General features: G+C 43.5%; 1 protein-coding gene and 1 long non-coding RNA gene across 2 annotated transcripts; one reads left to right on the forward strand and one right to left on the reverse strand.

Moving 5' to 3' along the window:
- Positions 1–675: 675 nt before the first annotated feature.
- On the reverse strand, positions 676–18424 carry FSD2 (fibronectin type III and SPRY domain containing 2). Its single transcript, XM_008491995.2, is given in 14 exon segments — positions 676–1552; positions 3768–3944; positions 6875–7007; positions 8877–8907; positions 8909–9011; positions 9374–9527; positions 10265–10399; positions 11452–11607; positions 12775–12896; positions 13929–13951; positions 14825–15058; positions 16043–16138; positions 16221–17007; positions 18301–18424. Coding segments are annotated over 13 exon segments (2364 nt in total). The 5' UTR covers positions 16968–17007; positions 18301–18424; the 3' UTR covers positions 676–1299.
- On the forward strand, positions 4247–20040 carry LOC115598884. Its single transcript, XR_003987993.1, has 3 exons — positions 4247–4256; positions 8746–8753; positions 19959–20040. It is a non-coding gene; the product is annotated as an uncharacterized LOC115598884 (long non-coding RNA).
- The last annotated feature ends 350 nt before the right edge of the window (positions 20041–20390 follow it).

Below are 20390 nucleotides of genomic sequence, written 5' to 3' on the forward strand. Positions count from 1 at the left end.
ACAAATGGATTTTGAAAAGACAGTGGTTCTAATTACTGCCTTAATTGACATAGCTACTGGTTTTAAGGTTTCTGCAAAGCCTGTTTTGGGTAGACTGAAGCTCTTTGTGGAAGAACAACCTTTTGGGACCCCGTTCTATGTCAAATCTCTTTGCCAGGGTCTGTTTATTTGTTGGGACTCTGTGTACTGTAGAGACTGCTGCCTGTTCCTGACTGTGCCCTAGAATGGAAACATGAACCAATGATTATTGTCCTGAATGTGCAATAAATCTGTGGAAAAGTTTCTCTTAATGTGTCTTGATTGAATTCAGGTAGTTTTGGTGTTCTCGAATAAGGTTGTTAAAGCTAAACAAGTGCCTGTCTGATGTCTGGAAATGGAGCCTAAACAAGAACTTTTTAGCCAAGTGCTGAGCCAGAGTACTTCAGCTCCTGCTGGACGCCCAGAGTTTCAGTGGCACAGCATCAGGGGTGAGGAATTCAGTGGTGAGAGGAACAGATTTGTTAAGAGTGGAGGATATGTGCAGGTGGAGGTCAGCGTAGCTAAAAAGAACAAGCTGAAAATGGTGCTTTCTAGATTCCTCCACAGGGGCAATCAGGCACTGCAAAAGGCCTTGATTTGGTTTTTGGTTGTTGTTTTCTTTTTTCCCCCTGGCTGAACGAATGAGAAACACAGGCATGGTGTAGAAATATCTTTTAATATTTGAGACTGCAGTGTGTGCTCAGGTATTTCACGAAGCCTCACTGTGCGTGGTAGGGGATAACAATTCAGACATTTGATTAACAAAGGAGACATTTATTATTTTGTGTCACAGACATCATGTAGCAACAAGAACACTTGATAGTGAGATGAGCTTCATGGCTGGAGTGTTTTCAGCTCTGTCTAGCAGATGTACAGTGATTATGCCTTCTGCTAATCTTGGTTTTCTTGTGATTTCTAGCTTTTCAACAGACACAACAGTGGAATTAATGATGGCTGTGGAGCAGGGGAGTTCCCAAGGAATCAAATGGGTACTGGGGGGTGAGTGAGCAGCTGCCATTGCTGCTTGGTGACAGTGGGTGGGTGAGAAGTCCATTACTAATTGCTGATGGATCTTATGATCATAATTATTTGCTGCTAAGATCCTGCCTAAGAGGACAGAAACTGTACTAAGGGCTCAGGCCTGACAGCTGGTTTGGGTTCAGGGTTGCTCTGCTCTCTTTCTTGGGATAGAACTGGTTTATAGAGAGTGTGCAGTGAATGCTGAAAGAGGGCATTGCTCAGTGTGGGTTGCATGTAGATGTGGCAAGAGCAGAACATGGCTTATGGGAGGGCAGTCCATGGAGGTATTGCAATTCCATTATGGATCTGTAGGGTACTAGGTGTTTCCAAAGCAAAGCAGGGGTGGACGTAATGCTGGAAGTCTGCGTTGAATGTGTAAAGGTGCTGGGCAATGTCTGCATTGAAAAATGAAAGTCTGCAGTTCTCATAATCCAGCAGGATGCCAATCCTTCTGGGGGGGACAGTAATTCTGATGTCTGGTGTCATACCACTGTGCAGGAACTCATACTTGTGCCTGTAGGCAAGAAACACAGAAAATGTGAGGGCACGAGGGCTGCTCTCAAAGGGAAGCACTTTGTGTGCCAGGGTGTGTTTCAGAGTACACTTCCTGCTCCACAGTCACATCCTCCTCTGTGCCCCATCCCAACCCCTTTGCTGAGCAATGGCTGTTTGCCCAGGAGTGGTGTGCTCTGTGCTTCTGCCCTGTGCTCTGCACAGCCCTGCCTGTCTAACCTGTGTTTCATCCCCCAGTCTGTCTGTGAGCAGAAGGGAGGAAGCCTTTAGAGAGGGACGAGGTCAGAGTGTGACAATGGACTTTCCATCTCTCTCAGAGGGCTGTGTGGGAGTCTTGTAAGTCAGAGGGAACTTGCTTGCCACTAGGTTTAGCCCCAGGTTGTCCCTTCTTCCATGAAGCAGCTGTGCTCTTAGGCTACTTATTTGCCCCAGAACAACACTTGTCATCCCCTTGGCCTGGCTTCTGGTTACCTGTAGGTGCTGCTAAAGAGGGAGCTGGTAAGGTGGCTCAGTCCTCTCCTTCCAGCCCCTGTTTCACTGCCCACTTGGTACCTGTGGGCCTGTGGTACTGTGCCCTCATTCCTGACAAAGTTACAGGAACTGCTCACACCCACCTTGACAGCAGCAGTGAGGGAGCAGAGGCTGCCTGACTCACACTGTGCCTTGGTATCCTCCAGACTATTTGACATAATTTTTCAAGCCTCACTCTCTAAATGACATTTCTGTCTGCTTTCCCTAGAAGATTATTCTGCTCAGCCAGGGTGGTATTGATAGGGAAGTTCCAGTCTTCATTCTCATTTACTAGAGGGAGATATCTTTTAATTGTGATTCCTGGACTATGGATTATTGGAGGCCAGGAAGGTACTCTGTATCTAAGCAGCTTTGTCATGGGCTTAGCCCTTCTCTTCCCTGTGCAGTCACTGTTCAAGTAATGCTGAGCTCCTTTAACAGTTACTCAAAGAGCTCTCCCTAGGGTAGCATCCTGCAACCAAAAATGTGAGAATTCTATGGGAACATGTACCTTTATGAGCAGAAATGAAATCTAATCATCTGAGGTGAGTTATCTGGTGTTTCATAAGGTCCAGCTTCTTTACTAGCCACCTCCTCCCCCCACACCACTCAAACCTGAGAAAAGTTCCCTGCAGAGATGGGTATGACAGTGACTCAAACTGATCAATGACCCAGCTTCCTATTCACTTTCAAGTCCATGCTTGTTTCTCCAGAAGAATGAGAACAAACCTTAGTCTACCTCTTAGCTCAATATAGCAAGGAAATCAAATCAGCTTGCCTGCAGCAGATGCAGAGTCATTAGCTGTAGTGGGTTTGGTCTCCCTCATTAAGCAGCATTCTGTGCTGTGGAAGGCAAATGCCAGCACTGCAAAGGCCTCTGGCTAAGCAGCTGCTGGGGAGCCAAGACCAGCAAGTGCTCCAGCTAACTGAGCTGCAGCTAAAACCTCTCCCTGCATACCAGAAGGCAGATGAAGGGCACGTTTGGGCCCCTGCTTTGCCATCCTTCCTGTTTTCTGACTGTTCATCAAGTGCTGTGCAGGCTCCCTGGTCAAGAAGACCCAGCAGCACCCTGGCAACTTGTGGAGGTGAAGCAGGGAGCCATTCAGAGAGGCAGCAGGGAGTGCTCAGGGATGCTTGGGGATGTGACTTGTTTTCTTGCTCCTGGATGCTTCACAGGGTGCCTAAATCTCACGTGGGAGTTGGAGGCAGTGATGCTGATATAATGGTGTCTGGGGCAGGGCCAGCAGGTTCAGCTGAGGAAGAAGGGGAGCTGGCATTTCTGCATGCAGGTATGGCTGGCAGGCACTTCCATAGGGAGGAGGGAGATCAAAGGAGCTGCATACAGCTGGGTTCAGACAGATACATACTTTCTATGTTACATGGATCTGTTATTCTCTATCTTCCTAAAACAAGGCCTTTAAAGCCAACTTCTGTAATGCAGATTTTATTCAGATTAGTTTGATGGACTGCCTATTTCCATGTGAGAATGTCATTATGCAGAAGGATTTGGTTAAAAGTTCCAATTCTTCCAACCCCAGTTCACTGTGCCAGCAGGGTAATGTCAGAGGGCCCTGGTTAAGTGCTTGGTCTGGGCTTTGATACAGAATCTGTCTGCTCCCTGTGAGTAGGAACTCTGCTGCTCTGCCTGCAGTTGTACCCGTAGGGGGGTGTTCCTGTAGGAGCCCTGTAGCCTCCACAGCCCTTACCTTGATGGTGTGATGATATGCCTCATGCACCAGGATGAGTTGTTTGCCCCCAGATAACCATGTCTTGGAGTGTTTTCAAAAGCCACACCAATCCTGTACTCTGTATCTTCCTCAATTTCCACTTCCCAGTAGTGCTTTCCTGGAAATGGGATCAGACTTCCCAGGATCCCAATACACCTGTTGGAGACAGACAGGAATATGCGCTTTGTCGGGGACTCTGCTGCTGTTTACAATGTTTAGGTTTGTAACACACCTGGACACTACGTACCTAAAACCTGCAGGTTTTGTAGTGACACCCACTCTGTTTTTCACTTGTGGGTAGCTTTGTGTGAGTGCCCTGGGCACTTTCAGGAATAGAACAGCATCTTGTGCTTTTCTGGAAAAGTCATTACTTGATAGAAAAGAGAATGCTCTGGTGAACCCCAGTATAGCAGGGGTAAAAAGGCTAAAGATTTTGTATTTTTTCCCAAATATCACAGGACTTTAAATGTCACTCACCATCAGGAATTGAGCACTGTAACAGCATATAACTCCTGGGGCAGTTGGGGAGAGCTGCTCATGCTGTGTTTGGAAAGACCAGCAAGAATTGAACACAGTTGGAGAACTTGGAATATGCTTAGGTACCTGGATCATGAAAAGTTTTTAACAATAGACTGTGGTTCTTAGCCTTTATGACAGATGTCATGTAGAAGATGACTCTTTAAAGAGATGTGGAGAGACAATACCATGGAGAGACCCTTCATTTTCATTTACAGGCACAGTCAGAGGTGCTGGGCACTTTGAAGACACAAGTCTGCAAAAACACATCTTCTGAAGCAAGAAAGTTTGGCCCATGACATATGCTTCTGGAACACCCTAACTCAATTTAAGAGGGCAACAAGAACCCTGTGAGACTACACCCAAGCTTTTCCTCAGGAAAAGTACACAGTGTATTAGCTGTTACTGCTGCATCAACAGGAGATACCAGGTTTTGAAACACACCATCAGTTTTGAATGGGGAGTTTTGCACAACCTGTAGGTTTCTGTTCTAAGGTCACCTAACATAAATTACAAAGGCAAAGGCTGTTGCTGGCAGACACTCTTGTCTGCCTGTGGGTAATGCTGAGGAAGAGCTGCACCCTGCATTCAAAGGGCCCGATGTGTAAGGGCAGGCATGCAGAGCAAGATAGCTCTGCTCTGTGCCACCTCAGCAGCTGTCACTTGAATATCTTGGGAATACCTTAAAGGGTGCTGAAATCAGGACTCAGAGAGGCAGTGCTGCTACAGCTTGAGGTGGAAAAGGAGTGATTCAAAATGGATGGGTAAACTTCTGTGAGCAAAGTATTACCATAATGAGAGATGCAAAGCCACCAAGGAAAACCTGTGTCAGACCATAGGAGCTGCTGTGCTTCAGCACATCAGCCTTTTGGAGATCACACAAATGTCAGAGAGGAGTTTGCAGTGTTATTTCCTTTTAGGAGTGTTAGTGTTAGTCATTGCAGCTTGGGAGCTGCTTTTTTTTTTTTTTTTTTTTTTTCCCATGGTATTTTGGCATGAAAGAGTCTTCTGAGAGTTCACAGTGGCATCAAAAACTCAGCCTCAGAGTTCAGAATGAGAGAAGTGCCGGCTCTGGCTGTTTCTGTGAAAGATAAAAGCACCCTGTGGAAGTGTGATGAAATCCCATTTAGGCTTATCATGGTGACTTTAATGAAGATAATCTTCTGTCTCCTGGCTCTTTTCTATTGAGCCCTCTAGTAACATTGCATTTCCATGGAGGGACTAAAGTGAGGGCTTGTATTATTCTCTGTCTGCAGATGCCTGTCCTGGTTATATGTTGATTCTGTGGTTCTTCCTGGAAACATGCATTTCAGTAAACTAAGTCTCTCATTTTTAAGACAAAGGGCATTATTCTGTCTTGCAAGTAAAATCTGTAGGTCCAAATAGTATCAGATGGATCTTTCAGCAAGCAGAAGGTATTCAGATCCCTCTCTTCTCCTTAGCATTTGCTTTTGCATTTACATACATGTTCAAATTTAGTGCAAGGTGCCCAACGTGCAAGCAGGTTTGTGCTTAATTGCAGCTGGCTGCATCTGTACTTTTCTTTAGGAACTGGCATTAACTTCCAAGTGATACTTAAGTTCTCAAGAGCAACTAGAAAGAGGGATTTAAACTCACAAAATCAATGAGCTGCTGAAAGCCCCTTCCTGGCACCTATTAAAAAAAATCTTTTAAAAAATGAACAAATAAACAACACACCAACTGTGCTTTGAACTGTGGAGCTTCTCTTATCTTCTCTTTCAAAGAAGAGTGTCAGGTGCCCAAAGCACCAGCACTATCACCTCAGCAGCTTGCAGAGGAAGGAGAGAGGGAGCAACAGCCAGCAGAGAGGAGGAGCAGATGCTCATCTGTTAGAGGTAAGTGCTGAATCACTGTTATAATTAACAGACAAACTAATAATTATGCCTTCTTTCTTTTTTTATTTTTTAACTTCACACTACTGCACTAGTGCTGTATTAAGACTATATGGGTTTTGAATTTTTTTGCAATATATTTCTAGGGGTTTTGGGCTCTGTGAAGAGTTAAATGGGAAGAAAATTTAGAAAGTTTTGGATTTTCATGGCAGTTAGTTCACATGTCATGCAAAAGGAGAGGTTGTAGAGAATATGTTTAAGCCACCCTGGAAATTCTCAGAAAGGAGCAGCAAGCTACAGGGAGTTCAGTTATGGTGCTCAGGAACAATAACCCCAGTGTAGCTGTGGGGCCTGAATAAACAGAGGAACTGTGGGGAAATCCTACCATTTCAAAATGAATAGTTGTCTTAGGAGTCCAAACACCTTAGAGTAAATCTGATTTTCTAAAAGATGAGTAATCCATGTTTTAAAAGGACCAGCAAAGATGTTTGGTGTTGTCTAAAACTGAAGAGAACCACAGTCACTTTTGCAAAAACCACTGTACATTACACAGACACACAGTCACGTGGGGCCTGGCTTGAAGATGAGGAGAGCTACAGTACCAGAACCCTTTTTAGTGAAGTGAAATGCAAGGTAGGAGCACGCTGTGGGCAAAGCAGCTAAAAACCACAGCTACAAACCTCATGCATTAGTTGAAATTGAAATTATTCTGTATACCTTGTAAAGCTGTTATCATAGACAGGCAGATCACAGTCTGGGTTTTGCAGTTCATCACACGCAATTGTAAATCCATCATCCAGAACTGCCAGTAAGGGATGGGCTGTGTCCTCATTAAGGCAGAAGTAGGTGCCTGCAAGAGAGGAGAATGCTTGAGGATAATTCCAGCAACTTCTTACAGGATTAGGGTTTGCAGTAAGGGCATTTTTCTTCCACAAAAAGATGCTCTGAAAGGAACCTGTGACTGACACTCAGGGGGCAGGGTTGTCCATTTGGAATTTGTCAAATAAATTAGTGTTTTACAGCTTAACACTGGTCAGTTCCAGCCTTGTGAAAAGCAGAAAAGGGGCCTTAACCTGGTTTTGAGCCCATCAAGGGCTCAAAGCAGCAGGCATTGCACAGGAAGCAGCTATTCATAGATGAGGGGTCCTTCCTGCAACAGGCTATCTGGTTTCAAGTCATCTTCCTCAGAGCTGAAGTGTTCTATTTTTAATCTTGAAGGGGGGCTTAAAAGCCTTTCCATGGCCTCACTCTTCCAAATAAATGCTGGGCTCCCTTTGAAGAGAAGGAACCTCTACAAAGGTGCCATAGCCAACACTCCCCATGCTCCAACACCTCAGCAGCTCAGTCCTCAGAGGAGTAAGTCAGCCAAGCCAGCTTAGGATACAAGTACTTCTGCCTCTCTTCCTTCAAAGACTTCCCCAATCAAGTCTGATGCACTGCATTTTGATGAGAGGCCACCTGCCTCACAGCTGCTGTTTGTATTTGGTGTCTTGGTGTTTGTGTATCCACCCCAGTCAGTAAGAATCCAAGGTTGTTCCCAGTGCTGGAGGTGAGGGCTTGCAGCTGATAGATCGATTTGCATCAGCTCTTGGGCTCCTAGAAGGTAAAGCTCTCCATGCTAATCCCTAATGAAATTATTATAATCAAACTGCAAGTTACTTCAGTGCAAATACAACACAAACAATGACAGGGCAATTACAGGCACGTGCTGCTGAAAACAAACACATGCTGTGCCAGAAGAATTTGCAGTCTCAAATATTGAGTTTGATATAAGTAGTGGAAATACACACAGAGGTAACACAATGACTGACTTCCTCTCCAGGGATTCAAGAATGACCATGTCTTTTCCATGGTGTCACTGATGTGTAGCAGACAGGTTTCTTACAGAAACAGGGCCTTTGGCAGATTAATGGGTGTGTGGGCAGCTTGCTGCATAAACACAATTTACCAGTCTCTCACAGAAGGTGAGGGCAGAAGGGAAACAGATAAGGTGTGAATTAATCTAAGAGTGACGTGGGAGGTTTGCTGCTGCAGTGCCATTACAGTGGTGAAGATGAAAATAGGTGTGTACCTTTAAGTCATTAAAATGAGCTCTGGTTAGATGGTTGGGAATGGGAAAGGGCTTACAGCTTCTCTTGAGAGAAGGTTAATCCTTGCCTAGTGGGGCACTGAGCAGAGATGATAGTGCCATCTCAGTTAAGCTTCCAGCTGAAAGCTTTTTCTTGATGGATAAAGGGAACCAGCCCTCAGAGCTTCCCACCCAAACTAGAGATCCTCTGATATATACAGAGGAAGATTTAGCTATCCAAACAACTCTGGAAGAGCTGACTGTCTCAGCCATGCTTTTCAGCAGCAGCAGCAGCATTGCAAGGTAATCTCTGAAGTTAAGTAAAATTACACTACAACTTTTTTCATTGGTGTGTCAGTACCTGGCAACATCTGGATGCACTGGGTTGATATTGTCTTTTAAAACATTTAGAAATTAGTAACTTTCAAGTATCAAGGGGACTGGACAGAAATAATTTTAAATTACAGAGCTAAAGCAATGTCCTTATTGTTACAAAAAGTCTTTTTTTCATTCCTAAAAGGTTACCAGGTGTGTAATTAGATGTAAGAGATTAGGACCTGATCCACGGACCACTGAAACCAGCAGGAATCTTTCTGTTGAGATAATAGCTGCTACAATAGACTGCTGGAGTTGTTCTGAGCAGTACAGTACCTGTTGTGTGTATCAGGAGAGGTTCACTTTTTTTCACTGGAACCACCCAGGTTTAGGGCTCTAACAAAGATGCAATAGCTTTGTCTTGGCTGGAGGTGAATTAGGACTTCACAGTTAGGAATACCAACAATAGATCTACAGAAAATAAATGCATGGAAAATTATAGAGTAGAGAACAAAGGCAGGCCTTTGGGATTATTTTTCATGCATGGAAGAAATTACATCAGCTTCTCTTGTAACCCACCAACAGCTTTACCTTGTACAGTTGTCAGCAGTGGGAGCAAGAGACAGTGACAGACTATGCAGATTTTTCCATTTGCTTCTTCCCTTTTCCCATACCCTGTGTAGTCATTTTTTGACTAACATGTATACAATTAATTTTACTCAGAGGAATGTTTAAAAGGTGAATGCAACCAAAGGGTCATGGGTCCTTTCTTAGTGCTATCTGATGCCCCATAGACTGGAAATGGTCATGGACTGGGTAGACTAATGACTCACTCAGTAATAATATCACCATCTTGTTCATCTGTCAGCTTGGACAATTCAACCGTGTAGGAATCAACAGGGTTAAGGTCTCCAGGTTCCCAGGACACCAGTGCTGCATTTTCACAGCTTCGAATGTTTTTACTCTTTATGGTAGGGGGTGACGGAGCTAAAAAGGAGGCAAAAGAACAATTCTAAGTTTCCACTTGAATATGTTTGCAACAAACATGCTTTGGAGACTTAAAAAATAGAACAAAGTTGTATACTAATATATAGTAAAGAAAACTGCTTCTCCAATGGACAATAAGCAGTGAGAAGGGTGATTAACAGTACTATTGGAAGACTTAATCAGAACTATAAAGGTCCCGGGAGAATTTAACAATATTTAGAGTACAGAATTTATAATAGAATTAATAAAAGAAGTAACACAGAGACTGATTACACAACCATTTTCTTTCTGTAATTGGTTTAATCCTTGTCATAAAGCTGCATCTCTGCTTGAAGATGTCAAAGACATCTAGAATGACTGCTTCAAGGTCTCTCTCTGACTTGCTCAATTTGATGTCAGGATTTCACTAAATGTGCTTGACTGAACTGCAGTTGTCCACAAAATACCTGCAGGCCAATAAAAAGAGGACTGGCATCCACCTGGCAGACTGGAGCTTTATTCCCAGCTCTTCTACAAGCTCCCATTTAAATAAGTTATTTTGTCTCTGTGTTTCTTCCGCTCTAAATCAGGGAGAATTGGCCTGATGAGGTCTCCAAATAAAAGTAGAAAATTCCCATGCTGTCAGTCTACTTAAGTCAGAAGAAAGAGTTCCCAGAAAGCATTACTGGCATAAAATTCAGATATAGCTGTGAATTTCACTGTAAAGCTCACATAGCTGTATGAATATTTTTTTTTACCTGTTACATAAACTGCTCGTTCACTTGGTGGACTGGTACCAGAGGCATTTAAAGCACTGACCCAAAACTCATACTGTGTATTTGGCATCAGATCAGTAATGGTGCAGTATGTCTCTCTGACTTTCAGTGTATGCTCTGAAATGAAAATAACAAAGCATCAGAATGCCTTTATGCAGTTACCCACTCTTCCCCAAAGCTGCCTCAAATAATGGAGTTGAGGTTAGTGTGCTGGCTTCAGGAGAGCTCCTTGTGCTTCTTCCTCTTTGATTAACTGTCAGGCTGTTTCACCATGCCTTCCTCTAAGGAGGCATAAATCAGATAAAGCATCAGCTTCTGAAGGAGCCACATCACTCAGGTTAAAAAACCAAAGCAAACCAAAAAACACACACACACACAAAAAAAAAAACAAAACAGAAAAGAAGTCACCCAACTGTCACTGATTTTTTTCTAAAGAGACCCTGTATGTTCCCACTCCAGGTCAGCTCATCCTAGCAGTGGGACAAGGGCTGAAGTTATTTCACTACTCATTTCTTCTTTGTCACCTTATAAATTTTAGACTGGTTATGCTTTTCTTTCTGAATTGGCCACCTGGCACTCTACTGGGTCCTACTGCTGCTGGAGAACTGACTGGGTGTTTTCAGTAAAGGGTTCTGCAATAATATTATTATTAAAGGCAGTTATTTCACAAGGCTAGGACATTTTAGGATGGTTCTGTGGTTCTTTTGTGTGTGGGGGTGGTGGGGAGTTACAGCCTATTATTAGCACTGAGATAAACTGTAAAATGACTGTGGGGGTTTCAGACAATATGATGATTTGCTCTCTAAAAATACTGTGCTTTGCAGTGGATGCAGCACATGTGAGGCTAATGCAGTGCCCACCCTCCAGGACAGGAAATGCTCCTGCTGAGACCTGACTCCATCCACTATTCCCTTCCCACCCCTGCTATCCCAGCTGCTGCCTCATCCTGTCTTTGCTCCTGGGATGGGTCCTGCTGCAGCTGGCAGTATGGCAGACCTGGTAGGGGAAAGGTGACAAAGCCTGAAGCAGAGAAAGTGGTGACAGATGGGGCAGTCTTGGTGGTGCACAGAAAGTGCTCTGGTTTCCACAGCAAGTCCAGAGGCACTTTGGAATCATCTGGTTTTGCCAGGGGGGTGCTGAGTTGTCCCCATGAGTCCAGGCCTCCTTACCTGCTGGTTCTTCACTGTGCCTCTCATTGCTAACTCGTTTATAGCACAGCTGATAGCACTCAACAGTGTCATCTGAGAAGAGGCCCCAGCAAACTCTCAGTGAGGTGCCAGTTGCTGCATTGGGAGCTTGGGGATTGATGACAGGTGCACAAGGAGCTGCAGAGGGGAAAACAGGTCAGTTTTTTAATGTATAAGCATAGTATGTTGTTCACTATGAAACACCTCTCCTCTTATAAAACTGTTTGCAACAAGCCTTGGCACTGAATACTGTCAAATTCCTCCCACATGGAGAAAAGTCAGGAGCTCACCCTGCAGAGTTGCAGATAATAACTGGTGTGTGAACTAGTCTTGCTTCAAACCAAATTCAGAACAACAAAATACACAATCCTTAGCCTAACGCTTCTCTGTAAACCTGACCTCTGCTGCTTCTGAGGGCTGCTGTTCCTGACAAGCTAGTATGCCCCTGTAGGAGCAACACCTGGCATGCTCTGCAGGCTGTGGACCAGGAAAGATGGGGGAAAGCTGTCCAACGTGGGGTCAGCAGCACAAAAAAACAAGTAGCAAATGCTTTATGGAAACACAATGTCTGGGCATTAAAAAAATGCATATTGTTCTTTCTGACCGTTCATGGTATATTAGAAAAGAGTGAAACCCTATTGTATTTTTATTTCTCTAATTATTAGAAATTTGTTTGTGTTTTGCTCTGTTTCCTGTGAATTATAGGAAAAAAATATTTGCTAAATAGCAGAGGAAAAGACATTGGAATGTGGTTAACGAGAGAAGCTGTGCAGGTGTAGAGCAGTCTGGTATCCCTCTCCACTCTGTTCAAGCAACTACAAGGTAAGGCAAGTTATCACCAGCTAAGCATGCCTGACCCCTCAGCACAAGGGGTTTGTTGTAGTGAAATGAGGCAACCAGGTGCCACTAATTCCCAGGGAATGGCATGAGCTTGTGTTAAGCCCACCCTACTTAGGCACAGGTGGGCTTAACACAAGCTCATGCCACTCCCTGGGAATTAGTGGCACCTGGTTGCCTCATTTCACTACAGTTTGTCATTGTGAGTCTTCTAGGAAATGATCCAGCAAAAGCAGAGAAGACCAAACTTGACAGTTCTGGTAATTTTATAATGAAGATGAAAAAAAATCCAAAAGTAGCTTCCAATGTCTCTGAATATATAGGCAAACAAAATCTAGAGGGAAAACTAGGGAGAAGCTGATTCTGCCTTTGCAGTTCTCCTTTAAAAGAAGTAATGGAGTTCTGCTGAATACATATCCTTCATTAAATGCAAATAGGTCTGAAATAATGTTTAGATAGCAAGAGTACCTGGAATAACATTAATGGAATTCATTAGTTGTTCAACTTCAGAGAAATCTATGACCCGCTCTTCAAAGTCTGGCAGTGTTGAAAGCTTTAAATCCACTTCTTTCTTTATGAACTCTTCCAGTCTGTAATTGTAGGGGGGAGATAACATAAAAGAAAGGTCAAAATGGAAGTACCATAGTTTTGGAGATATCTTTCTGTGATACCTATTGAGAAGAACAGCATCTACTCTGTGATAACTATTGAAAAGAACAGAAAAGTCCAAAGCAAGAGCTATTTCCTTAACATATGATGTTTTTGTAGCTGTACAAAGCTCAGCCTTCACAGTCTCTTTGCTTGGAGACACACACACAGCCAACATCAGCTCCCTGCTCCAGGGTGCCAAGCAGAGGTGGCTGCTGATGGGACTGAGGACCCCCTTTGTGTGCCCTGCAGACACAACCAACTGGATGCCACACAACTCCCTCCCACTGGGCAGGTGAGTGAGGTTCCCCCAGCACCCCTCTGTGAGAAGCAAGCTCTCACCTCCATGGCTTAAATTATTTAGAATTCATAACTCTGTTAGTAATTCAGGACCTCATGGTTCTAGGTGATGTAAATTTGAAACAAAGGGGTATCTTTTATTGAGTGTTTTCATAAACTATTTCATTCAATTTAAATGTATATTTTTTGCAATAGATTTAGTGTGCCTTAAGATATCTTCCAACTGCTCCAATGTCTTTCATTGTCTGTTTTGAGCTCCCACAGTTGACTTTCTACCCCTCTTTATTAATTTATATATAAGCATGTTGCTGATCTCTTTAGGGAGCTGTTTTAGGCAGATTTGAATCCAGAGTATTTCATTCGAGATCTTTAGCAAACCTGTTTCACAGTCACTGAACTAAGTTCCTTATAACTAAGCTGAAAACAGTGATTTATTTGTGCTCTAGTGCTTTTTCTTTTTTTTTAATGGGCTCAAAACTAGTTTTAAGTATTAAACTTCTTAGAGTAACTTTTTCTGCTGCAGTTTATTGAAATATGTAGTATTTCAGGTTTAGCTCTAGTAGCTTAGATGACATTTGTGTGCCTGAAAGGAGTCCAGAACGTGGAAATGTCTCCAATAACACATCCAATTACCAGGAGGAAATGTGACACAAAATCCCAAACTGTGATACTACCTGTCAACCATGGTTACTGCTGCCTGTAGAAAAAAAGAGAGAGTGTTAAAGACAGAAAAGACACTTTCCCTGCATTAGAGGCAGACTGCACCATGGTGGTGACCTGTCTTACATAAATTGTCCCAAAAGCAGCCCTTAGAATGAGCTAATTGGCTCTCACCCAGCTCTGAGAATGAAACCACCTCCCACTGCCCATTCAGATGGTCAGACCTTGACTGATTTTACAGTAAGAGAACATCCACTATCAGGCAATGACCAGAGTCTACCCATCTAGACTGCATCTTTCCTCAGCTTTTCAAAGGGCCAACAAATCCTTCACAAACACAAGCCAACAACAGCTGGGGAAAATTACTAAAAGAAAATAGCTAAAGAAAAAAAACCCCAAACTTCTCAACACCTCCTTTTGGAATTCATCCATTCCTTTGCAGAACCTCCTAATGCATTTAGTTTGGAACCTCCTGTTCAGGTGCTTGCCAACAAAATAAGCATGAAAAAGAGATCTTCCAAACTGGTTGCATCAGCCTTCCTGCTGTGAGCCCAGAACAGAGCAAGAAATCTGAGCCCGTATGAGGCAATGAACACTAAGTGCTTCCAGAGTTTCCTGAGGTAAGTTTTTTAGAGCAATAGCTAACTTCTCTCTGAGCCCCAGTGAGATGCAAAAATCATTGAGCACCCAAGTTGCAAACTTAGGATGCTGTTTCTGCATTTTGGCCCTACTGTGTTGCCCCACTATGTGAATGCCACCGTGACAAGTGACAGTGAGCAGTGACAGTACTGTGGACCAAGCACCTCAAATGCTCTCCAGCAATAAAGCCACTTGGGACCTCCCCAGATGGGGACTATTTGCAAGCAGCAAACAGCATTCAGAAGGGGCTTTGCCAGTGAAAGCTGTTTACCTTAATAAAACTGGCTTTGTCATTTTCCAGGTAAAGCTCCTGAGTTGTGTCCATCAGCTCCTTGCAGGTGTCAAGTTGTTCCCCACAGCTGACCAGCTGCTCATATAAAGCTTCCACCTTCTGCCTCTTCTCTTCCCCCAGTGCTTCCAGCTGTTCTTCATACTTCTGAGCAAGCACTTGCACTGCATCGTTGTAATGCACCTCAAAGTTCTGCTCCTGCCTCCCAAAGTTTTCCTGCAAGACATTCAGGGATTTGTTCCTTCATTCAGGCCTGATCCATAGCTCAGCCAGAAAAAATCTTACTCAGGTCTGCCTAAAACTGGCCCTGCTAGGGAGACAATGCCAGTACACAGAAGCTATAATTTGACTAATTTGCATGTTTAGGGGTTTATTCTAATCATTTACCACCACTGAGGCACAAGAGAGTGTTGGATTTGGTTTCAGATTCAGGGTAGCTGTCTCTAACCTAGAGCCCAGAGAGCACAACTAGGGATACACCCAAGCCATAATCTCTCAAATGTTTCCACAAACACAGTCAAGCACATCCTTCCATGAGAGAAACCATGGCAATGCAGTGGAATCCATGGATTAGCACTGTGGGAGCTGGGCAGCTGATGCTGGTGTCCTCACTGGCTGCTGAAGAAAGCACTAGGAAGGAAGATCTAAGGAGCAGGCAGGGCTTTACTGCCAGCAGCTGCCCACTGCTCAGCCACCAATATCCTGTGCCTCATGCAGCAAAGACAGGAGGGGTCCTGAGTTACTGCTTCACTTTGACTTGCTGCCAGCTGTGCCCCTTCCCCCAGGGCCAAGCTGACATCAGCCAAGCAGAAGCACAGCTCCTGAAGTGAAGCAGTTTGATGCAGCTGGTACAAGTTTGCCTGTACCTGACACTTTTGCAAATGAAACTAAGTGAATATGAGGGGTACACGCTGGATGGACTAGTTAGGAAACAGGTCATTGACCATTTAAAACTAAGATAACCTGAGTGAGGTCACCTTACTTCTGATGGCAAGTGTGAGCAAATACTCTGGGTTTACTAGCCCACTTTAAAAAAATATCATTAGGATGAGTTTTCCTGAGTACCTCAGCTCAGGCAAACCGCAAGATAACTGTGCTCTGGTACCATAATTACTCACCTCATTAACAATAGAACACCATGACTGTCAAAACTGTTCTAACCCCAGCACCATGAAGTCAGCCCAAGAAAAAATGCCTTACCTCTACAGTGATGAAGATTTCCTCCAAGTGACTGGCAAAGTTTTCCATCTGAGCAATCTGCTCTTCCAGCTTGCACATGTTTTTATGAACCTCCTCCTACCAAAACACACAACAGGATTCTCAGGATGTCTGAATGTTGTTTTAGAGGCACCACAGTGCACTTGTATTGCTCTTTTACCTTTTCACTCTCCACAGCACTGAGCAGCTGAGCGACCTCATGATCCTTGTGCTCTCCAAACAGTTTATCAAAAGCTCGGATTGGCATCTTGCAGGTACAACAAAAAACATCTGCTGCCACCTCCTCCTCCTCACTGGCAGGCTGACTGCTCCACTCATCTGACATGCCACGGCTGCTAAGCCCCTCTCTGGACCATATGTGGCTCTCACCCTCATCCTCTGCTTGAGCTTTGCTCTGATCTTCATCTTGAGAAGCCCCACCAGGAAGTCCCTGTTGCTTTGTGCTTTGACTTTGATCTTTCACTGGAGAGCTGCTGTTTGATGCATTATTCATGGAGCCTTGTAATGCTGCTTTTCCTGTGTGGGCAGATGTCCATCTGCTCTCTTCCCTCTCCAGACATTCTCCAAGAATCTCAATCTCTTTTTCTCTATCCTCATCAAGTCCATACATCTTAGCCAGCTCTGCAACCTCCTTTTCCAAGTCATATTCAGCTTCTTGAGAGCGCTGAAGATTTTCACTACTCGGTGCAGGTTCACTTCTTGCATCTCCCCGAGATCTGTCTCCTGGACTAGATAGCTCTTCAGGAAAGATATCAAACCTCTCCTTTGACCCATAAAGATCCATGTGATAAAATATCAAGCCTTCAGCCTCGGTCTCACTGGACTCTGGGATTGGTGGGAATGCTGAATGGCTGGGTAGCTGGTCACCAGTTTCATCCCCCCGTGAGCTGCCAGATCTGGATGACATTGGGTCCTCAGTGAAACTTTTGAGATGATGATTGTCAGTCCTGTAAAAGATAAAGATTCTTAGCTACATAATTAGATATCAAGCATGAGTTTTTCTTGCTTAAAACTATATAGATGGAACAGGTTTGGCTGAGGACTGCTTTGGGGCTGGAGACAGGCATGGGAAAGACCAAGGCCAATAGCTTCACTTCCCAAGTGAAGCCACAGGAAGCTTGGTTTTTTCTTGCCCCTGTGCAAAACACATCACAAAGCTGCCTCTGGTGTACACCTTGTGTTTTCTGAGTGGCTCATCTCTGCCCCTGATGTCTGATTACTGTGAAGTAATGTTAGTGCACAGACAAGGCTGCCAGAGCTGCAGTCCTCTACTGTTCACCAGCACTAATGAAACCACACTACAAAACTACTTAGGTTTGTTTTCCCAGCAACTTACTGCTATAATAAAAAAAGTTCATGGGAAGATTTCAGCTGAATATTAATGAACCCATAGTTCCATCTAGTCCTACCTCAGTGAAGCATGTGAAAGGTTTAAAACAATGTTCTCACAGAAAAAATCCAAGAGGTCAGTCAACCATCAAGGCAGTCAGAGCTTTTCCAGAACCTTTCACGTATGGTTTGCTTTTAAGCTTCTTTTTATGGTCTTCACAGTTTTCAGTACTTGCTATCAATTTTATTTGATCAATATTTTACTAATATTCCTGAGGACTACTTAGTTAAAAAAGTCAACACAGTCAGTGACTTATTAGAAAGCAACTTCTTGAACTGATGAAAACTGCTATGAAGCTTCCCAGTCTCTGGTTTTATTTCAATGACTGAAATCAGCCCAGACTACTGGACATACAAGAAAACACACAATGAAGTTCAATGTTTGTCTTCTGGCACTGCAAACTTGCGTGTAGATTGCACAGCTAGCAATATCTTCTATAGGCAAAAACACTTCAGCTTGGCAGAAAAAGTATTTATGCTAAAGATGATAAAATCAATCATGCAAATTCTAACATATTAAACAGAGAAAAGGTCTTAACACATACCAGAAAATGTTGTCTGGCTCCCGCAAAGACTTTCCCCTCCCTAATTATATCAATAAGGCTTGCTTTAGAAGCTACTACTAACTAGAAAAGTGAATTAACAAGTATTTTTCCTACCAAAATGAAATTAAATTATATAAATTAAAATGAACATAATTAAGCTTGTCTGGAGCCCTGCTGCCTAAATAAGACTTTCAGATGATTGCTCAGTTTACAGGCACAGATAGAATTACAGTGAAGGGTGTTTAAGTTTGTGATCACCAATTATCAAAAACACATAACAAAGAATGCTACTACCTAAAAACTTGCCTTCTATCTTAAGTTGTCATAAATTCTTCTGATAGCTCAGGTGGCATCAAACTTCACATTTATTTCCCCTAGTAAAAGTTAATTCACATGAAAGCAATTCCTTGCCACTTTCCTATGACTGCAGTTGGAAGACTTGTTGCTGTAACCCTAGACTGCCTCTTTGCTCAGATAGGGAGATGCCAGCAATGAGCAATAGAACAAATATAGATGTGCCCCAGCTGTCCTTCAGCAGTGTGCTATGTGAGAGTCACCAGGGTGAATGTCATACACCAAGAAAATGCTCAGAAGGTTGTTTCCTAGATCTGAAATACTTGGAACAGTTATACAGACTTCTTGCTAAAGCCAGAGCACCAGCTCAGTTTCTGAGCTGGTACCAATAAACCCAGCTGACTGCAGTCACTGACTCCAGGTGTGATTTCCAGGGCTGTGGTGCTAGGCAAAAGCAGTGTGTGTATGGTACACAGAATGTGCACTCTGCACAAGTGAATTCAGGTGGCTGGATGCACACTTACAGCATTGCTGCATATTTAAATGGAAGTATCTGTTCTGTTCTTGCCAAGTTTTAATGGCAAAGTCTTCCTCTCTTTAATTATGGAGCTGAGTTGGAATCAAGCTCAGATTCTAGAAAAAAAAAAAAAGCTTAAAATATCATAATGTGAAAAAAAATTAGAAATCATAATACTTTATACCTTTATTATACATATGTCTCCACCCTGTACAGTAGACCTCTGGAAAGTTAATTATAGTGAAGACAGTGACCAATGGCCCAGCTGGGGAGGGTTTTAATAGGAATATATCACTTCAGTCTGTGCACAGCAGTGGTTCACCTGATAAAAACCAGGCTTTGTATTACCTCTGATTATTGTGATTACTGTAGCACTTGAGTGCTGTGTATGCACTCAGATCCACAGACCATTCAGTTGTCCAGCAGACATCATCTGCTGCTGAGCTAAGCGTGCTGGAAAAGAAGGATTTAAGCACATTTGAGGACATTGCATTACGCACATCTCTTGCTCAGGGTACAGCACAAAAAGGAAGCATCTCTTGGATTTTGACAGAGCTCTGTCTTTTTCTTGTTTTCCAATTAAACTTGATGTCATTTTCTCACATTTCTAGTACTGCAATTGTTTATTGTTTCGGTATGGAATTACAAGTAAAATGCCCGTGTAGTGATGAATTCATTACCATTGACAGTGCCTCTATAATTTGTGAGATTGGGGCAGAAATTTTCTCACATAAATGATGTAACCTTTGCTGAAATGTTAATATTTATGTTGTCAGAGAGATTTTATTAGTTTAAAAAAAAAAACAACTTGTTTTTGCCTATATAATGTTAAGCTACATCTCGTGGGCCTTCAGATATTGAAAATTCAGTAGTGTCAGCTTTGCTTCCAAAGACTAGAATATAACTCTATTTGCTGTGAAGTAAATTCAGCCTTGCACACAAGGCCTGTGTAATTGATATGTGCTATATAAAAAAAAAAAATCCTGTGCTATCCACTCTGCTCTCCCCATTTAGCTGGTCTAATCATAGAATGTTTTGGGTTGGGAGGGACTTTAAAGACGATCCAGTTCCAACTCCCCTGCATGGGCAGGGACACCTGCCCGCAGACCAAGTTGCTCCAAGCTCCATCCTGCCTGGCTTTGGAACACTTCAGGAATGGGGCATCCATAGCTTCCCTGGGCAACCTGTGCCACTGTCTCACCACCCTCCCAGTGAAGAATTTCTTCCTTATGTCTAATGTAAATTTATCCTCTTACAATTTAAAGCCATTACCCCTTGTCCTATCGCTACATGACCTTATCAAAGTTCCCTCCCCAGCTTTCTTGTAGGCTCCCTCCAGGCACTGGAATGATAAATAAGAGAACCTCAGGACTGAACTTAATGTAAGGACAGGCACCATTTAACCCTGTACAGGGTGGTTTGTGGCCAGGGCCTCCGGGTGCATGCCACAGCAGCCACTGGGGCTTGGCAACACTCCCCATGCCTGGCCCTTGAATCCTGACACTAGGTAGCCGTATCTCCACTTCGAAGTGTGGGGACGTGGGCTTTCGACTAGCAACAGCTTCTGAAACACGGCCTGGGAGGC

Source organism: Calypte anna, chromosome 10, assembly GCF_003957555.1.
Source record: "Calypte anna isolate BGI_N300 chromosome 10, bCalAnn1_v1.p, whole genome shotgun sequence".
Classification (NCBI taxonomy): Eukaryota; Metazoa; Chordata; class Aves; order Apodiformes; family Trochilidae; genus Calypte; species Calypte anna.